The sequence below is a fragment of the Drosophila tropicalis genome, unplaced genomic scaffold (genome assembly GCF_018151085.1).
Source record: "Drosophila tropicalis isolate 14030-0801.00 unplaced genomic scaffold, ASM1815108v1 contig_694, whole genome shotgun sequence".
NCBI classification, from domain to species: domain Eukaryota; kingdom Metazoa; phylum Arthropoda; class Insecta; order Diptera; family Drosophilidae; genus Drosophila; species Drosophila tropicalis.
Window position 1 is genome coordinate 5,340,288 of NW_027173176.1, and position 17,461 is coordinate 5,357,748.

The 17,461-nt window shown below is 41.3% G+C and overlaps 7 protein-coding genes across 7 annotated transcripts; 1 reads left to right on the forward strand and 6 right to left on the reverse strand.

Annotated features, from left to right (window-relative positions):
• Window positions 1-702: 702 nt before the first annotated feature.
• Window positions 703-9,033, reverse strand: LOC137578851 (uncharacterized). Its single transcript, XM_068292452.1, has 3 exons — window positions 8,846-9,033; window positions 2,112-2,174; window positions 703-1,879 (listed from the first exon to the last, which is right to left on the reverse strand). Exons 2-3 carry the CDS (start codon window positions 2,144-2,146, stop codon window positions 934-936), a joined length of 981 nt encoding a protein of 326 aa, XP_068148553.1. The 5' UTR covers window positions 2,147-2,174; window positions 8,846-9,033; the 3' UTR covers window positions 703-933.
• On the reverse strand, window positions 2,495-4,785 carry LOC137578849 (uncharacterized). Its single transcript, XM_068292450.1, has 2 exons — window positions 3,345-4,785; window positions 2,495-3,281 (listed from the first exon to the last, which is right to left on the reverse strand). The coding sequence occupies exons 1-2, from the start codon at window positions 3,762-3,764 to the stop codon at window positions 2,568-2,570; spliced, it is 1,134 nt and encodes a 377-aa protein (XP_068148551.1). The 5' UTR covers window positions 3,765-4,785; the 3' UTR covers window positions 2,495-2,567.
• On the reverse strand, window positions 5,483-8,378 carry ebd1 (earthbound 1). Its single transcript, XM_068292440.1, has 2 exons — window positions 7,486-8,378; window positions 5,483-7,422 (listed from the first exon to the last, which is right to left on the reverse strand). Exons 1-2 carry the CDS (start codon window positions 7,567-7,569, stop codon window positions 5,683-5,685), a joined length of 1,824 nt encoding a protein of 607 aa, XP_068148541.1. The 5' UTR covers window positions 7,570-8,378; the 3' UTR covers window positions 5,483-5,682.
• Window positions 9,034-9,382: 349 nt separating the features above from the next.
• Window positions 9,383-11,517, reverse strand: hiro (highroad). Its single transcript, XM_068292446.1, has 4 exons — window positions 11,360-11,517; window positions 10,103-10,894; window positions 9,859-10,044; window positions 9,383-9,796 (listed from the first exon to the last, which is right to left on the reverse strand). The coding sequence occupies exons 1-4, from the start codon at window positions 11,421-11,423 to the stop codon at window positions 9,501-9,503; spliced, it is 1,338 nt and encodes a 445-aa protein (XP_068148547.1). The 5' UTR covers window positions 11,424-11,517; the 3' UTR covers window positions 9,383-9,500.
• A 350-nt stretch (window positions 11,518-11,867) lies between these two features.
• Window positions 11,868-13,506, reverse strand: LOC137578847 (retinoid-inducible serine carboxypeptidase). Its single transcript, XM_068292447.1, is given in 5 exon segments — window positions 11,868-12,204; window positions 12,267-12,452; window positions 12,516-12,567; window positions 12,569-13,302; window positions 13,373-13,506. Coding segments are annotated over 5 exon segments (1,329 nt in total). The 5' UTR covers window positions 13,434-13,506; the 3' UTR covers window positions 11,868-11,908.
• A 268-nt stretch (window positions 13,507-13,774) lies between these two features.
• On the forward strand, window positions 13,775-15,374 carry RabX6 (RAS oncogene family member RabX6). The gene is made up of 2 exons (XM_068292461.1): window positions 13,775-14,036; window positions 14,107-15,374. Exons 1-2 carry the CDS (start codon window positions 13,857-13,859, stop codon window positions 14,566-14,568), a joined length of 642 nt encoding a protein of 213 aa, XP_068148562.1. The 5' UTR covers window positions 13,775-13,856; the 3' UTR covers window positions 14,569-15,374.
• Vti1a (Vesicle transport through interaction with t-SNAREs 1a) lies at window positions 15,131-16,307 on the reverse strand. The gene is made up of 2 exons (XM_068292456.1): window positions 16,146-16,307; window positions 15,131-16,027 (listed from the first exon to the last, which is right to left on the reverse strand). Exons 1-2 carry the CDS (start codon window positions 16,240-16,242, stop codon window positions 15,420-15,422), a joined length of 705 nt encoding a protein of 234 aa, XP_068148557.1. The 5' UTR covers window positions 16,243-16,307; the 3' UTR covers window positions 15,131-15,419.
• Window positions 16,308-17,461: the final 1,154 nt, after the last annotated feature.

Here is a 17,461-nt window from a genome sequence, read left to right on the forward strand (position 1 = left end):
TTTTGTCATTTTTTTTCGTCAGATTGATATATGTAGTTCGTTTCTTTACATTCTTTTTCCTAAGATGTCCTTGCTAATCTTTGCAGATTGACATACCAAGTCAACAGAAATACATACATAGTAGGCCGAGTGTTTTAATAACGCACTTTTGGTCATTTGAATTTTCGAATTTAACGGGCAATGGGACAAAAAACAATGCAACAAAATCCGAAAACCATTGAATCCTTTATATCTCAGCTGCTCGCGGGACTTTTAGGATGTCCTTTTTACGAGTATTTTCCTTGATGAAAAGATTCCTTTGAAAACACTTTCGTCCTAATTCTTTAAAGGATACGGTTATTTTTCGAAATTTTCTTTCAATACTCCCAATAAGTAGGCAAGACTTTTTTAAAAATTATTCACCCCAAAAGTATGCGTCACATATTTCCTCATAAAACTTGCGCTAACTCGACTACTTTAATGTCGATCGGGATGTCCTTTGGCCAGCATCAAGGACAAAAACTATGGATCTGCATTCCAGGATTTTCAATATCCTTCAACTTTCAAATTTTGCTCGAATTTTTGTAGCCAGTAGTAGTTTTGTAGTTAGTCAAAAAAACGAGTCACAAGAAAAGCACAATTGTCCCTATAACTCAGGCATTTAAAAGACGTTCAAGGTGTGCTTTGGTCAGATTGTTGTTTTCAAATAAATATAATTAACTATTTTATAATCCAATAACTTGATTTATTTTAGTACAAAATATGTTCAAGAACTGGTCTATAAAAAAAAATAAGAACTATTAAAATAAATAACTATTTGTGGAATTTCTACTTAGAAATTGAAAATCAATATTATTGTCATGATCTAGTTAGCAGAGAACAACTAGGGCAGGAAGTTTAATTAATATTTTCAATCTCTCTTATCCCTTATTCGCTATTTTGTGTGTTGTACAATTACATGCTATTCTGTAAGCAATCTCGAAGTTGCACCAGTAGCGCAATGGCATCCAAGTTATGCTGACATGTGGCATAACTTTCTACGCAGTCTAATAGACCCAAAATATGACTCAAGCCTAGCACAGAATTCGTATTCGGCACAGAAGGATTCGCTATTGTTGATGATATGGTATCTGGAGATGCTTCCTCAATGCTCTTTTGAAGGAGTACGGCTAAGTCTTTGCTCAATTTGGGTTTTTTGGGGCAACTTTCTTCGGTTGTCGAATCACATGATTTTTCAGGCTGTTCAGGGCCTAGTTTTCGTTTGGATGCAACTGGTGCATTTAAGCCCTCAACACGTGGTTTTTTTTGGCTTTCTTCTGTTGATGGCTTTACAGTGGCTTTCAGATCAGTGCGAACACGTATGAGAGCTTTTTGTACTTTAAGTTTTTTTGTGTTAAAATAAGTTTTTGAGGTCGGTCGTACTACACGTATCGGACTTTCTTCAGTGGTTATTTCAGTAGTGTGGTCATCAGCTTCGACATAATCTTTTTCCTCTGTCAAAGCAGCTTTATTTTTTGACCCTTTTTCTAAATTTCCATCGGCCGAATTTTCGGTTTGTACTTCAAATGTGTCATCATCGCTGCACAGATCAACGATGGAGCTGTCTTTTTTCACAGTGTCTTTGACGCCCTTTGGGCTTGATAGTGCAGCTAATGGCTGTTCTTTGTCAGCATGAGGCAGCGTCTTAATTTCGTTTGCCTCGGTAAGCAACCGCGCCTTGGCATCCTTCTCATCCAGGCGCTTTAGCCAGCGAGTTATCCAAGTCATTATTTTTTCATATGCATCGACGGCTAAAACCTTCTTCAGGTGATCGTGGCAGGTTTGCTCCAATTGATGGCCTTCTGGACCTTTCATTGCTTTTAATGCAGGTAGACCGTAGCGACTCATGGATTTCCATACTCTAGGGAAAAAGAATAATAATTAATAATTCAAGCACTTGGAAAAACATTATAATGCACAAGTATTCGCTTTAACTTTAATACAGATGCATGTAATTCGATGCCCAACAGATTTGCAACACTCCTTAATAAAACAATTCCCAAAATAATGTCACAAATGTTTTGAATTATCAACGATTGATTACTTGTGTGCGTTACAATGTTTTCAATATAAAATAATCAACAACAACTCACTCCAAATTGCTTGTCAATTCGCTACACTTCTGCATCACTATAACGGGGGCGATTCAACGGAAACTGTAACAGAAAGCGAGAAATTCATTAGTTAAAAGTCTAAACAAGTACTTATTAAAAGGCACTCGCCTGCAATGCAAACTCAAAAATAATCATGAGAAAAGAAAACAAATTATTATTATTCTGGAATTAAGCAACGAAATGACTTCCTTTCCTTTTGTTGTTGCGGATAAACGATAACTCATAACTGACAATCGATAATGTAATGCCCACGACTATATGTTTATCGAATTGCGAAATGTCGATAGCCGAGATGAGCGGGTAGTTTAAAACATTGTTTAAATTTTCCAAAAAGTTTTTTGAATAAAAAAGATTAATTTGCCTTATGAAATAGATTTCAGTATATTTTTGCAAAATTGCATATCAAACTAAATTATTATTTAATTATTAAGACTCTTAGTGGTTGTCAACGGTTTTCCGCTGTTCACCACGATTAATGCGCAGATTACCCATGCATCCTTCAAAAAGTATATCAGCTATAGCTTTACGGGCTAATATCCGTTGCGTTGGAGCCATTTCTTCGTATTGAATAGCCCAGGATTTAGCTAGAAATTCCGAAGCCTCGCTTAAAAGTGTCCCCGGATTGCCATTCATTGATGCACTATTTGAATCTGATGCTCCTTTTATCACAGTCATCGTTGTGGAGCCACCAGGTGGTGAAATCAGTTTAAGACCATTATTTTGATTAATATCCACCATTGGCAATAAATCCCTTTCGACGACACAACCTTCTTGCTCTATTATTTCCATTTTTGGACAGACTAGGAAATTATCATCTGGTAAGGACTTCGAATGTTCTGGACAATTGGTTGTTTTTGTTTCCCGTGGAGTCCAGTTACTGTTCGGCTTATGAGCTTCATTCCAGCATTTAGCCTCGTTAAAAGGGGTCATTGCATTGTCTGATCCTGCTCCATCGTGTTGTATAACGCAGCTGGACGAGCCATTACCATCATTCTGATTTATATCAATTTGCATAAACTCCTCCTTCTCTACATCGTCCTCTATAATCTCGATTTTCGGACTAAGCAGGGAACTATCTTCCGACTGAGGATTGGGACTATTTATTGCCATATCCTTGGCGCTCCAATGACTCATTGTATCTAATGTATTCTAGAAGAATAAAAACAGACATTTATTAAGACTCTGAGCTTATATATATATGTTTATACTCACATCTTTGGTCGAATCAAAATTTGCCTTAGCTTTGCCTCGACCTCGTTTTGTTTTATGCTGAAATGTCGCTTGTCCATGGGAAAGGAACTCCATGTCGTGGTAAAACCAAAGCGATGGTTTGCATAGATCCCCATGCAATCCCAATTCCTTTTGTTTCATTAGACGCAACTGCTCACGTCTATAATTAGTACGAAATATATTAATGCGACGTCCGACATCGCTCCGTGTGGCATTCGGTTGGACTTCTCTTAGTTTAACCTCTAGAACATTGTAGGCCTTATTCTTTAATTCCTTATTTCGATAATTGGCATGATCGACATCCCATAGTTCCGGCATTTGCTGATAGACCGCCAAAAATTCTCGCCAAAATTTGCGTATACTAAAGCGTTCCGAATCTCGGAGTGAATGAGTATACGCCATACCGGTCTCTCCCTCTCTCTATGTTCTTCTCAGGCAACAGCAGCAGCAGCGGCGTCAGCGTCAGAAAACAAGCAAAATTGATTGGACTTGGAACGAGGGGACTGGGATCTGGGAGTGATTGTGAGACAGGCAAAAGGCAACCTCACCCGGCAAACGACAATCATGAACTGAAAACCTGATGTTTTGTAGATGTAGACGTGTACCAACCATGTGTGTGTGTGTACGTGTGTGTGTGGTGTGTGAGCGCATTCGATTGAATGATTGATTAGTTTTGTGCTGGCATTGTTCGACTGAGTACAAATGTATACATATAGTATACACATAGATACGTATTTCGTGTGTATGTACCCAGTCTACTCAATTCAATCAATCAACTGACAAACCGAACGTCTCTTTATAAATTGTTGAATATACAAAATGTGGTATGTATATACATAGGTATGTACATACATATGCCTGTATTTGTGTATACAAGTTTTCTACATTTTTCTTTTTTCCTTATAAAAGTATTTGAAATATGTTTGTAACAATATTATTTTAGCTTTTAACCAATGCACCAGAAAATTCAGAAATCCCATTTCACAATCAACCCTATCACCACCCCAAAAACAAGCACCCACCCACCCAGTCAGCCACCTACCAGCGTGTGTTGTCTGTTGCAACAACATTTTTCCATGCACTCACAATTCATCCATCCACTCCACACGTTCTGTTTTTGGTGGGTGTGTAGAAACCTGCACCGTCATCATTCAGATTAAACGAGACCAAGAGCTGGCATCAACTAAGGGCAGACATGCGCACTGACTATCTCACTACAAGCAGTGGAACACCAATATTAATTATAAATCTGAATTTTACAATAAATCCAACAAATGATAAGCATTAATCATAATGGTTATCTAGCTAACAATTTGTTGTATGTAAATGTACTCAGTTATTCTTTACATACACATAGTTACAGACTTTTTTTATATATGTATGTACATACATATATAAATCTAAAAAAAATTAATAATCATTACAATGATTGACGACATGTTTTTCGTTTGAGTGTTGTTTACACAGCTCTGCTTTTTCGCTTTTCAGTTACTCAGTTAACTGGTCTCGACTGAAATAGTTAATGCCAAAAAACAAACCGTTTGTTTAACATAAAGGCAAAATTGTTAAAATGATTGACGAACGACATGAATTCAGTCGTCATTCGTTCTCATTATTATAACCAATTGTACATACATACATAGATATGCACATATGTCTGTATGTAGGTACATATACGACTATATATAATTTGACTTCACAGTTTATAAAACGGCATGCGCCAAACATGCCACCCACAATAAGTGGGTGTTCGGACACACATACACACACCCCGATGCATGGCGGTGATGTCTGTGTTGGTGAGTTAATAGCCAGTCACTCCGTCCGTGGAGAGAGTGCACCACACACACACAAACACAGAGAGAGAGCGAGAGAAGGAGAGAGACAGTAGAGCGAAAGAGAGTTAGTGAGACAGAGAGAGGTCTAGCCCGGCCAAGAACTAAGGGCAGACATGCGCACTAGAAACCAGCGCGTATATTTAGATGACTTTTTGTGCTGGCCATGAATGACTACTAGGTAATAGCTAACATATGTATGTACAGATATATGTGTACTATATATACATACATATTTTTTATGACAACGGATTTCACATCGAGATTATAGCAATGACGCAGAACTGCATTTTGGTTTCATATATTTGGTTTAGGTTAAAAATTAGATTTTAATTCTATGATTGATTGCATCTTCGAGATGTATGTATGTGTATGTGTATGTGTTCTATAGACTAAGAACTTACGACTAGCACGCTATTTGGCTGAAACTTATAACAACCAACACCCCACCCCCCAGCCTATAAGAGAATCTATTATCCCACCGTCTAGGGTAAATCGTCGCCCATTTCCCGCATCACTTCATCGGCTCGGGTGATCAGTCCAATTAGGCGATAGTTCTCCTTATATAGGGCAAACTCTTCCAACAATTTCAGGTACTTGCGAGCCTGGGCACAGCTGATGACATTCGTTTCACCTGATCCTGCTAATCCACGTTGATTAAGATCGGCATTATTATTGTCATCGTGATCCGGCTGCTGGTGACGTCGTTTGGCTGCTTGTCGAGTTACTGTTACTGGGGCTTTGGTCAATGGCGGCATGGGCGGCAGATTTGCTCCTGGTACAGGACTCTCCTTACGTTGACGCATATGCTCAATGTATTCCTTCTCATTCTCCACATTGGCTGCGAGGACTTCGGCCAGTGAGTTGACACTCGATCGTCCTCCATTCGCATCGTCCACGAGGAGCTCATCGTCATCGCTTTCAATTTCTTCTTTGATCCGAACCACAGGTTCCTGTTGTGGTGGATTTTGTGCTGGTGCCGGTGCTGGTTTCGCCGGCACCTCCATCTGCGTCTCCGCCTCTTCTTCCTCATTAGCGTCCCTGGGTTCGGTTTTGATTTCCTTCTCCTGCTTAATGTCCACCATGGGTGGTGGAATTGCTGGACTTTTTTCCTGCTGCTGCTGGTGCGATTGCGCCGCTGTTGTACCCGACGTACGCGGCGTAATGCTTTGTGCTAGTGTGGCCAATGGAATAATTGTCATGGTCATTGGTTGGGCTCCAGTGGCAACAGTAGCAGCAGATGCAGCAGGCGGAACAATTGGAGTGGCTAGTAGGACCTTCTGGTATGTGCCAGGAGGAGTGTTTGCTTGTATGGGCAGCTTGACCAACTGGGGCAATTGAGATTGGAAAGCTCGAGCCAGATTCAGCTCACTAAGTGTTGGCTTAACATCCTTTTCCTCATCTTTATCTTCCTTTTCACTGATATCTCCACCATCTACATCCACTTCGGCGTCCTCGTCGTCTCCCACATGACTGCTCACCGTGCTGCCAATGCTTACATCTTCGCCAATATCCTCCTCATCCTCATGAGTGCTCTCTGGCGTACATTCTGACATAACGTCCTTGACAATGTCCTTGATTTGCACGGAGTAGCCTTGGGTGTATCCAATTTTTAGCACCTTTGTATAATTATGCGGTATCTTGTATGTGTGACGAAATTTGTCGCACCACTCTTGATGCGGAAAGAAATGGTTCAGTCCCATTGAGCTCTTGAATTGCAGAGCCATCTTCTGGATAAGTCCGTCGGTTATCGCAAAGTCCTTATAGTACATCATGCGCCTGATCCAGTCGTACACAGCCTTTCCCAGCATAGATACACGCACCGTTTTTGTTTCCATTGTTCGGGCGTCCTGACTACGTCTGGTTCGCTGCTCCCAGGCACGAAGAATCTCCTCGCGCTGTTGCACGATTCGTTTAATCTGATCTGGGCTACAATTAAACAGGCGTCCAACATGTTTGTAAACAGGCAAACGATCGTATTCCCTCAAGGCGGCGACTTTCTCATTTAGAGCCAGGACATTTTTCCGTTTGATGCGATTATCAAAGGCTACCTTCTCGGCAGCGGGTAAAGTGCTAGTTGCAGATGCAGTTGTTGTTGTTGTCGTTGCTGTTGTTGTTGCTGCTGTTGGTGTAGGTGTTGTGGCGTTGGTTGAAGGCGTCGCAGCTGGAGGTGGTGGTGGTGTTGTTGCCGTAGTCGTAGGTTTTGCATCTGCATCAGTGGAAAGCTATGAACAAGCGAAAAGTGCAAAAGTAAGTTGGATGCAATTTTGCGATTTAAATGAAACTACCTTTTGATTTTTATCATCATCTTTGTGATTGGACTGCGGAGCCTTTGGTTCCTTCTGTTGCTTTCGCTTTTCGCGGACACGCATTTTACTTTGTTGTTGTTCCCGTTGTTTTCCCTTGGTAAATGTCGTCGTCAAACTCAATTCACACGGCAAGTTTACAATTGCTGCGCGCTCACTCACCCTTCACCTCTCTTTCTCTCTATCTCTCGCTCTCCCTCTCGATGCCTCTCCCTCTATCGCTCTATTACTCTCACTCCCGCTGTGCCTGTGCTTATGTGTGTTTGTGTGTCCGTGTGCGATGGCTACGATTATGCGCGTTGGGAGCCACAAAACGTCGCCTCAATCATTTTCATTATTCTGCAGTTTCCCTACTTTCAATTCTCGCAAAATTCTGCCTCTGATTCAGCGTTTCGAATAGCAAATATTGGAAAAGTTATGTGTTTTCCAAGTAATTACTATTCTGCCCTATTATCTGATTGTAGTTCGTCTAGAATATTGCCGCAATCACACGCACTCTCACGTGTTGTGTTTGGCTTAATTTCCCAACGTAGACTAGAACGTGCATATAGTAAAAATAGCTGCTTCTGCTTTGCTCTCTCGCGAATGCGCGCAGCGTTAGCGAGAGCGCTTTTCTGCGCCGGCCTGTGTTTTTATTTTGATAAGGTGGGTGTGGGTGTCCACCCATGTCTCTCTATGTATGCGTGTGTCTATGTACATATGTTCCTGTTTGTGTCGATGAATGCATGTTTGTAGTTGTGAGTGCCAGCGTCAGTGAGAGCAGAACAAAACAAAAGACCGCTACACGGAGAGAGGGTTGTTATTTTCATTGCAACCGATAGCGTGGGGTGTGTGTGGTTATGTGTGCGTGCATAGAGAGCGTGGCCGAAGTGATATTTTCTACTGCGCAGGCGACAATATTACTGTTAGTTGTTTGCTTTGCCTCGCTTTAACTTTTGATCGAGCGATAGCCCAACATATGTACATATCTATGTATGATGTACATGCATATAAGTATGTACATACATATGTAGTAATGTATGTGCATATTTCTGTACAATCACAAATATATATGTATGTATGTATGTACATACATATGTAAATACAAAGCACGATTGGGCGCCATAATGCCGGGTACTTATGGCCGCTCCTGTGCTACGAAACATGCGCGTCCGTTGTAACAAACGGTTAAACACAGAAACACCGCTCCTTCACATGTTAGGAGTCTTAAACAAGTACTTAAAATAAGATGTTGCATTTATTTTTAGCTGGAGAATGATGACACAGTTCACAATGGCATTGAAGTCTATGTTCTTCTATATTTTTTTTTATAATGAAAAATATGCCATTAAAGGCGACTTACTCGGTCAACTTAAATATTAACTTCTCGATCCAAAATATGTTTATTGGCTGCGCCGGTTTTCCTGTGGTGTATACATTTTCCGGTTTTCGAATGGTCAACTTTTTCACATTCAATTAATAAAATTATTTAACTAGCTCTTTACACTGACTATTACAACGACACTGGCGGGGAAAATGTCGATAACATACAAAGCACATCTATCGTTAGCAATAGAAAAAATCGATATTACATAGAATATCGATATTCAAAATATGGTGTTGAAAATGTAAATGGCTGGATTAAAACTACAGTGTTGGCAAACAAGTGCGTTATTTGGCGCCCAAAATTGATTTGTATCACTATTTTGTTGTTAATTAAGCACAAAATGTTAATATTTTAAAAGGGGTCATTGTGAAGAGATAGTAGGGCGTCTAATTAGTTTAAATACTTATTTGCATTTTTAAACAATACAAATTTACCTAATTACCTGATAATGTCAAAAGATATTTTTTTTTTTGAAATGAGTAGCGGCTAATTGATGGCATAGCCCATAGCTAATTAATTTTTGAATAATCTTTTAATAAGGATTTCGATAAATACGTATATAACAGAAAAAAAACCTTAAATGTTTTTTTTTTTTTTTGTTTGCATTTGAATAATGCTGTTGTCCAATGGATCAACCAAAGTTGGTAAAATGACGCAATATATACGACATGGCTGACGGGTTGTCAGCGGGTACCATATGTCCCGCGCGGTTCACCCAAAACATGCTGAAATTTCCTGAAGTCTTCTCGTAGCCCTCCAACACACGATTCACATTGATACCGATGCGAGGCGAGGCTATATAGGCCTCCTTGCCTGGCCATTCCATATCGGCGATCCAATTGACTGCACCTGGAGTAGCACAAATCAAATCCAAACCACCCGAGAAGACGCCCACCTTAACGGTTGTGTTGGCCAGAAGTTCGCCCACTAAATAAATCCAATTTTGAATCATTTGCATTCAAAACAAATATGTAAGATTTTACACTTACCAATGTGAACGGCAGGTTTCATGAAGTCAGCCATTAGCTTGGTAAAGGTTGAACCGCTCTGAGCACCCCATTTAACACCTGTGGTTATGTTTAGAGCTTGGGTAACAGGTCCCAGCATTAAGTCTTCCAAAATCTGATCACGGTCCTCATCAATGTCGTAGTGCACCAGAGTGCGATACATGAGTTCTGCCACAAAAATGCATCACTTAGGGATAAATGAGTAATCAGTATAGACAAAACGTACCCTCTTGGCTCAGCTGATCCAAAGCCCTCAGAGCATATTGATCTCCACGAGTCGGTGTTTCCACATTATAGAAATCCACACCCTTCGACTCACGCAACACAACCGATTGCGTGGAACTCCACTGTAGCGTGGCCTGTGTCCATTTCTCCCTGTCCACATAATCCTGGGTCTTCAAGGCAGATGCATGAATTTTATCGTAGCCCGACTCATCGACAATTCCCAATTGAAGGAGGAATGGAGCCCATGACAAAACCGAATCAATGGGCGAAGTCCAGGGATCACCCAGGGCTACCGATACAAAGTTGCTCTCAATCTCCTTGCGCTGAATGCTATAATAGAGCTCCAAAGCGAATTCAGGTGCCATTTTGCCTCCATAACTTTCACAGAAAATGTGCAGGGGCACGGTTTTGAATTCCGGATGCAGTTTATAGAAACCCTTCATGAATTCGACCAAATCCAGGGCAATTTGCTTATTAGTCGTAGTATAATACGGGGAACCGTCTACATAGCTGAATCCACTGCCCACGGGGTTATCAATGAAAATAACATTCATATCCTTGACCCAAGTCCATTCGCGATAGCTTCCATCGAGCTGCAGTGGTCCCAGTTCCTCAAAATTGCCATAGCCAGTCGATGAGGCACCTGGACCACCTTGCAGCCAAATTGCCAGCGGACGTTCTGTATACTTTGTCACATTGGCGGTAGTATAGTAGAGCCAATAAAACATATGAGCTCCGGTCCGAACATCGACAAATCCCCAATCCTGTTCACCAGGTCCATAGCCCGTGCGTGCTAATCAAATGATAATGGTTGATAAAAGTGGTTTTGCCCGTGTCTCTTGGATAAAGAATGTTGCTTCTTAATTACAAAACACTTCAATCTAATCTAGTCGGAATCGCGTTTTCTAGTGGTTGACTACGATTGATTAACTGACTGATTGGCCAAGTATCCACTTGCGAATTCGATAATGTAATAAAACTGTATACATTTACAATTATATCAGAAAAACATTGAAGAACTCCGTTTAATTAAGAAATGCTACATACATACATATATACTTAGTCGAAATCTGAGAGACCCAAAATGATAGCAAAAGTGGCTCCATGGGGGATCGTGAGCGAAACACTTTCTCGTTAATTAGCATTTACATTTATTCCATTGCTCACAGATTGTGAGTGGAATAGGCAAGTGTTTCTCTCTTTGCCCAGTGGGTGGGGAGATTGTCTGAAAAGAATTGAGGTCAACTCCTCAACTTACCGTCCACAGCTCCGTGGCCGATGAGAGCGAGGAGTGCTATTATGCTGATAAGCAAGCAGCTCATTTTCTTCACTAGTTCTCAAGTTGTTCTCGTCTAAGCCCAACCGTCCACCTATGAGTGTGACAACTGTCTGATCGTGGGCCAAGACTCAGACATTGAAAGTAAGTTGTCCAACCCTCTTAGTCGAACTGTGGGCAGAATTTCTAATCTATAAGTGGGGGCGCATACAGATCGACGCCTTGTTTATCGACTATTTATGACCCAAAAGATGCGATAGCCCTCCAGACGGACGGACTGGTGGATGGAACGATAGACTTGAAGACGTGACGCGGTAGCTTTGTCAATCTATTTATGACATTTGTCAGTTTTCCATTTCTATTTGCGACAATCATCTTCATAAATTTTCGTGATTGAAAAAACCGCAAAGCTAGTTCATAATTAACTCAAAGATTGTGCCCATCTTATCATGGTGGGGCTTAAATTGGTTTTCCATTCAATAGCTCTTCATTTGCAATTAATTTTTGTTTTTATTTGGTCATTTGATATCATCAGCCGAAGGTTGTGAACTCGCGCAGGACGTGGCGCATGGCAGCTGGATTATCAGCCGGAGCCATGTGACCCGAACGGTTAATCCAGAACATGCTGAAATTGCCGCCAGTCTTTTGATAGCCCTCCAATACACGATCCACACTGATGGCAGTTCTCGTGGCATTTAGATATTCGCTCTTCCTGCTCCAGTCCAACTTGTCTATCCAATTGACAGTGCCTGGAGTGGCACAAATCAAGTCCAAGCCTCCAGAGAAGACACCCACCTTAAGTGGAGTTTTCTCCAACAATTCGTTAACTGTCCAAGGACACAGAGGATATTAGTTGTCCAAGATAACGTGCATAATTGTCTTATCTTACCAATATGTATGGCAGGTTTCATAAAGTCAGTTCTATGTATATCGAAAGTGCTTCCACTCTGAGATCCCCAGACGACATTGGAGGGAATGCCCAAAGTCTCGGCCACTGGGCCACGCATTAAATCTTCCAGAAGTGCGTCCCGATCCTCGTCAATGTCATACTTCACCATGGTACGATACAGACGCTCTGAAAACATGCAAAGATTTCATTCAAATCTGATACCTTTTATATCATTTCCACTAAGCTTACCCTCTGGTGTCAGTAGAGCCTGCCTCTGATATATATCGCCACGCGTCTCCTTCCAATACATTGTAGAAATCAACTCCCTTAGAAGCTTTCATTACCTCCCACTGGGTATTGCCCCACTGAGCCGTGGCCTGAATCCAACGCTCTTGTTCGACCAATTCCGCTGTAAAGTTGGCAGCCTTCATTATAGCCTCATAGCCATCATGGTCAACGATGCCCGTCTCCTTGAGGAATGGTGCCCAGGCGAGAACAGAGTCAATAGGCGATGTCCAGGGATCTCCAAGAGCAACCGATGTCAAATTACTGATAATCTCACCACGTTGTGCGGCATAGTACAACTCCAAGGCGAATTCGGGAGCCATTTTACCTCCATAACTTTCGCAGAATATGTGCAAGGGAACAGTCTCGAATTCAGGATGATTGACATAAAAGCCTTTCATAAGTTCAACCAAATCTGAGGCGATTTCCTTATTGGTAGCTGTAAAATAAGCCGTATTATCCACATAGCTGAAACCACTGCCCACAGGATTGTCAATGAACAGCACATTCATGTCCTTGACCCAAGTCCAACTGCGATAATCTCCATAGAGATCGACTGGTCCCAGTTCCTCAAAGTTGCCATAGCCAGTCGATGAGGCACCTGGCCCACCTTGCAACCAAATGGCCAGAGGACGATCCGTATAATTTGTAACGTTTGCTGTGGTATAATAAAGCCAATAGAACATATGCGCTCCGGTGCGAACATCGACAAATCCCCAATCTTGTTCACCAGGGCCATAGCCAGGACGTCCTTTGATTTTATGTAAGAGATGATAAAGTCAATAAATTTTCAACAGATTGTAAATCAAATTATTCTTTACCATGTGCCAAGGCTGCGAAACACACTAATAAGATTGCAAGCATTTGAATTGGACTACCCATCTTTGGTTGCCAACTGTCAGATACAGTTTAATAGTTTCCCAAATCGAGGCGTTAGATTTTAACTGAAATTCTTATCTGTAGATAAGATTCAATTTTAAAATTTTCTGCGAGCGCCAACCGAATTATGTTTATCGATAAACATGGGGATAGCTTTTGAGCTGATGAAGACGATTAGGTGACTAGCCTTTCTTCAATAAGTCGGATTAAGTTGAGAGTTTAAAGTTATAGCGATTTAACTTTAAATAAGTTAACACCAATAACGTAATTGATAACCTTTAAACTTTTAGCCGTTTTTTGATTTGTTTTGCTAGCCATTTTCTGGCCATTCAGGTAGAATTTGTTTGTAAAGTTGGCAACACTGATGCCCATCAGGTGCGAAATAATAATTCAATTAACTTCTTCGAACACAGACTGCGAATAGGAATGGCCAAAGTGCGCATACCTAAACAAAAGGTAATACTTTGCGGTGATTATGGTGTCGGCAAGAGTTCCTTGTTTCGCCGCTTTGCCAACAACTCTTTTGTGACCGAAACAGATCGAAAATCCACTCTGGGATTGGACCACATCGATCGGGATTATAGTGTGGGTGACAAACAAATAAAGGTGCGTAGTAACGGTCCTTTTTATCACTTGGACATTTCTCACCCCTGCCCACCCGTTTAACTACGTTCAGCTGCAACTATGGGACACTGGCGGCATGGAACGTGTCGCTTCAGTTACGTCGTCTTATTATAAATTTGCTGAAGGGGCCATATTGGTGTTCGCCTTGGATAATGCCGCCTCATTTCATTCACTGTCGCAGCATTTGCTGGATATTGTTACCTATGCGGAGAATGCCAAAATCTTCATCTGTGGCAACAAATCTGACCTCGGTGGCCGTGAACCAGAGGTTAGTGACGAGGAGGTGGAAGCATTTTGTGAACAATGCCACACGCTAATTAGCGCCACTTACAAGACATCTTGTCGCACGGGTGAGGGCATCGAGGAGATGTTTCATGATATTTCGCGTCAGCTAGTCCATGCCAATCGCTCCAAAATGGAACTGCAGGCTTTGGAGCAAAAGAGCTTCCAAGTCGATAAGGAACACAGCGATTTGGAGGGTGTCAACGAGGAAGCCTCATCCTGTAGTTGCTAGCAGTTGGGGAACATTGAGTTTGGCTAGAAAGTTAACAAATTAAAGCCGAACTCAATGCTTTGGGTTTTTGAAATAGGTTTTTTTGTTCATTTATCTTATATAAGTTTAATTTATTAACATTTTTATGATTTGTAAATAAGTAGTTATTATTTTTGAATTTTATGAAAGGAAACGTCCCGGATAGTGAACACCAAAAAAACTATTAACTCTTACAATAAGTCATGCTAGTTTTTCAAGTCCATGAATGTAGATTGACTGGAATTTTACATTTTTACCTACATATGTATGTATATGAAGTCCCAATTCATATATCTTAAAAATCTTCACAAGTTTTGCTGTGAACATGAATATGAGATCAATTCCCTCATAAGTATTTCTGACAGAGTTTTGTGCTTTTTTGCGTATAGAATATGCAGCACAACAAACTTACCCGATGGGTAATATATCAGCTATACCTTGTGGGAGATGTGATCCTTTATATAGAGAATATGCAGTTTTTTTTCGTACTGATGCGGCAAAGCAAATTAATTCGGTCCAATTTTTAGAGACCACGAAGGGAAAATTAGTTTAAGTGTCTCTTTGGAAGCCTTGCAAAAACTTTGTCGGACTGAGTAATTTTTGCCAATACATACTTAATAGCTAACAACAATACGTACATACAATACAAGCATTAATGAATAGTGATTAGGGCTAGGACTGGCCACCACACATGGAATACTCGTAGCCGTAACATATGCTATTTAAACAAATAAATAAACAATTTCTCCATGCAATTTGGAGGAATGCGCGTCAACAGTTTTACAAAATTTTGTCTAATCTTTGAGTTGAAGTTGTTTTCTTTTGTTTCACCACTATGACGTTGCTGATGAGCTGGGTGCGAAAGTAAGATATAGGCTCACACCCACAGCCAAAACGAAACACACGCCCACGCCATAGAGGACGACCTTCTCGCGTAGCGCTCTCAACATCATATTGTTAAGGGTACGCCCCGCTCGCGAAAGATCCGCATTTGTCTCTCGAAGACGGGCTCGTGCTCCCTGAAGGGTTTCACGCTGATGATGCAAATCATTGAGGACTTGTGCTCCCAGGGATTCTGTTTCCAAGGCTACGCGATAGCTTTCAGTCAAGCGATTGCCAGTTCGCTCAATTCGTTCCGAATTGTCTAGCAAACGTTGACGTTGATCGTTACTTATCGATACATCGTCATCATAGAAATCCCCACCAGATCCGGTCAGATCTAGGGTGGTAAAGGCATTGGTGGGGCGTTGTTGTTTCTCCTTGGTCTGCTTGTACTCGGCCTGCAGACGTTTCAATTCGGCCTGAGCTACTTGTAGTTTACTATTGAAATTGTTACGTTGTGCCGGATTCAGTTCACGCACTTCCAGTCCCATTTGCTCGAGCAGCTCCTGAGCCTCAGGCAGGCTGCCATCGATTTTGCGGCACAGTTCGTGACGTTCATCTGGTCAAAGAGGAGGGAAACGAAAAGGGGTCGTGGGGTGAGTTGAAAAACGGTTTAAGGATTCTGTTTCAATTGAACAGTTGCTACGCCTAGGAGTGATGAGTCTTCCAGTACTTACTGCTGCTTTGTTGCTGATGCTGTAGTCGTCCTATGTGGGCAGTTATTTCAGCAATCAGTGTGGCATATTGCTGTTCATACTGTTCCAGGAGCGACATATTTTGACCCTTTAGTAAAAACTCAACATATTGTTTTGAGATTATAGTAATAATAGTGTGACCAATTCGTCAAGAAAAAAAAGATACCAAGTATCACATAGGGCAAATTGGTGTTTTAGTATTATTCCATTAAAATGTCGGGCAACACTATCAGCTGTTTACGGTTTAGCTGACTAAGATTACATTTGATTACTTTTGTTTTTAAATGAATCGGCCCTAACATGGAATATCTATGCCGCATATGCACGGCTAGATCCTAAACCAAGGATGGTGGATATATTTTCAAATCGACAGACGGTGGCCAACTCCGAACTGGACCTAGCCGGAATGATTAACAAGTGCTCCACACATCCAGTGAAATGTGGCGATAATCTGGGAGCTGCATTTCGCTTCCGGGAGATGTGTGAGAGAAGTTACGAGTATCTCTGCGAGGTGTTGGAACAAACTACGCATATGGATAAACATTATGACATTGTTATTATGTACATAAAAAGACAGAATGACATGGACGACAGTGCAGAGCAGAAGGAGCACCATGAATTGTGTATAAAAGGGGAACCCGGTATCGTGGAACCAGAGCGAACTATTGATAAGCAGTACTCACGAGATGATCTACTGAGTTGTATGGGACACGAAGCAGAAGACTTTAATAAAATTAATGAAGATACAACGGACTGGATGCTGGAAGAAGACTAGTTCTGGCTAGGCATGAACGTCGCGTCAAGTGTCCACACTGTTCCAAGCAAACTTGAAGGCATCTCATTAGTTACCACATAAACACTCACACCGGTGAACGACCATTTAAATGTCTCGATTGCTCCAGAGCCTCCTCAGAGCCAAATAATCTTCGTGGACATACACTTATCCATCAGGAACGTTCGTTTAAGTGTCCTCATTGCTCCAAGAAGTTCACTCATAGTTGGATACTCAACTTACATATACAAATCCACACGGTAGAACGTCCGTTCAAGTGTTTACATTGTTCGAAAACCTTTACACAATCCGGCACTCTTGATCAACATGTGCGTACCCATACGGGGTAACGACCCTATCAGTGTGTCCATTGTGCAAAGAACTTTAAGAAGTTGTTCAACTTAAATGCTCATACGCGTACCCATACGGGAGATCGACCATACAAGTGCTCCCATTGTCCAAAGAAATATACCCATGGTAGCACTTTGTATCGACATGTACGCAGTCATACGGAGAAGCTGGAATA

Coding starts and splice junctions, on each gene's coding strand:
- LOC137578851 (XM_068292452.1), bottom strand. CDS start 2,146: ATGCAGAAGTGTAGCGAATTGACAAGCAATTTGGA. Junction 1,880..2,111: donor GAATTGACAAGCAATTTGGA/GTGAGTTGTTGT, acceptor CTTTTTCCCTAG/AGTATGGAAATCCATGAGTC.
- LOC137578849 (XM_068292450.1), bottom strand. CDS start 3,764: ATGGCGTATACTCATTCACTCCGAGATTCGGAACGCTTTAGTATACGC. Junction 3,282..3,344: donor ATTTTGATTCGACCAAAGAT/GTGAGTATAAAC, acceptor TTATTCTTCTAG/AATACATTAGATACAATGAG.
- ebd1 (XM_068292440.1), bottom strand. CDS start 7,569: ATGCGTGTCCGCGAAAAGCGAAAGCAACAGAAGGAACCAAAGGCTCCG. Junction 7,423..7,485: donor ATGATGATAAAAATCAAAAG/GTAGTTTCATTT, acceptor GCTTGTTCATAG/CTTTCCACTGATGCAGATGC.
- hiro (XM_068292446.1), bottom strand. CDS start 11,423: ATGAGCTGCTTGCTTATCAGCATAATAGCACTCCTCGCTCTCATCGGC. Junction 10,895..11,359: donor CGGCCACGGAGCTGTGGACG/GTAAGTTGAGGA, acceptor TCATTTGATTAG/CACGCACGGGCTATGGACCT. Junction 10,045..10,102: donor GGATCAGCTGAGCCAAGAGG/GTACGTTTTGTC, acceptor TTTTTGTGGCAG/AACTCATGTATCGCACTCTG.
- RabX6 (XM_068292461.1), top strand. CDS start 13,857: ATGGCCAAAGTGCGCATACCTAAACAAAAGGTAATACTTTGCGGTGAT. Junction 14,037..14,106: donor TGGGTGACAAACAAATAAAG/GTGCGTAGTAAC, acceptor AACTACGTTCAG/CTGCAACTATGGGACACTGG.
- Vti1a (XM_068292456.1), bottom strand. CDS start 16,242: ATGTCGCTCCTGGAACAGTATGAACAGCAATATGCCACACTGATTGCT. Junction 16,028..16,145: donor GCATCAGCAACAAAGCAGCA/GTAAGTACTGGA, acceptor CTCTTTGACCAG/ATGAACGTCACGAACTGTGC.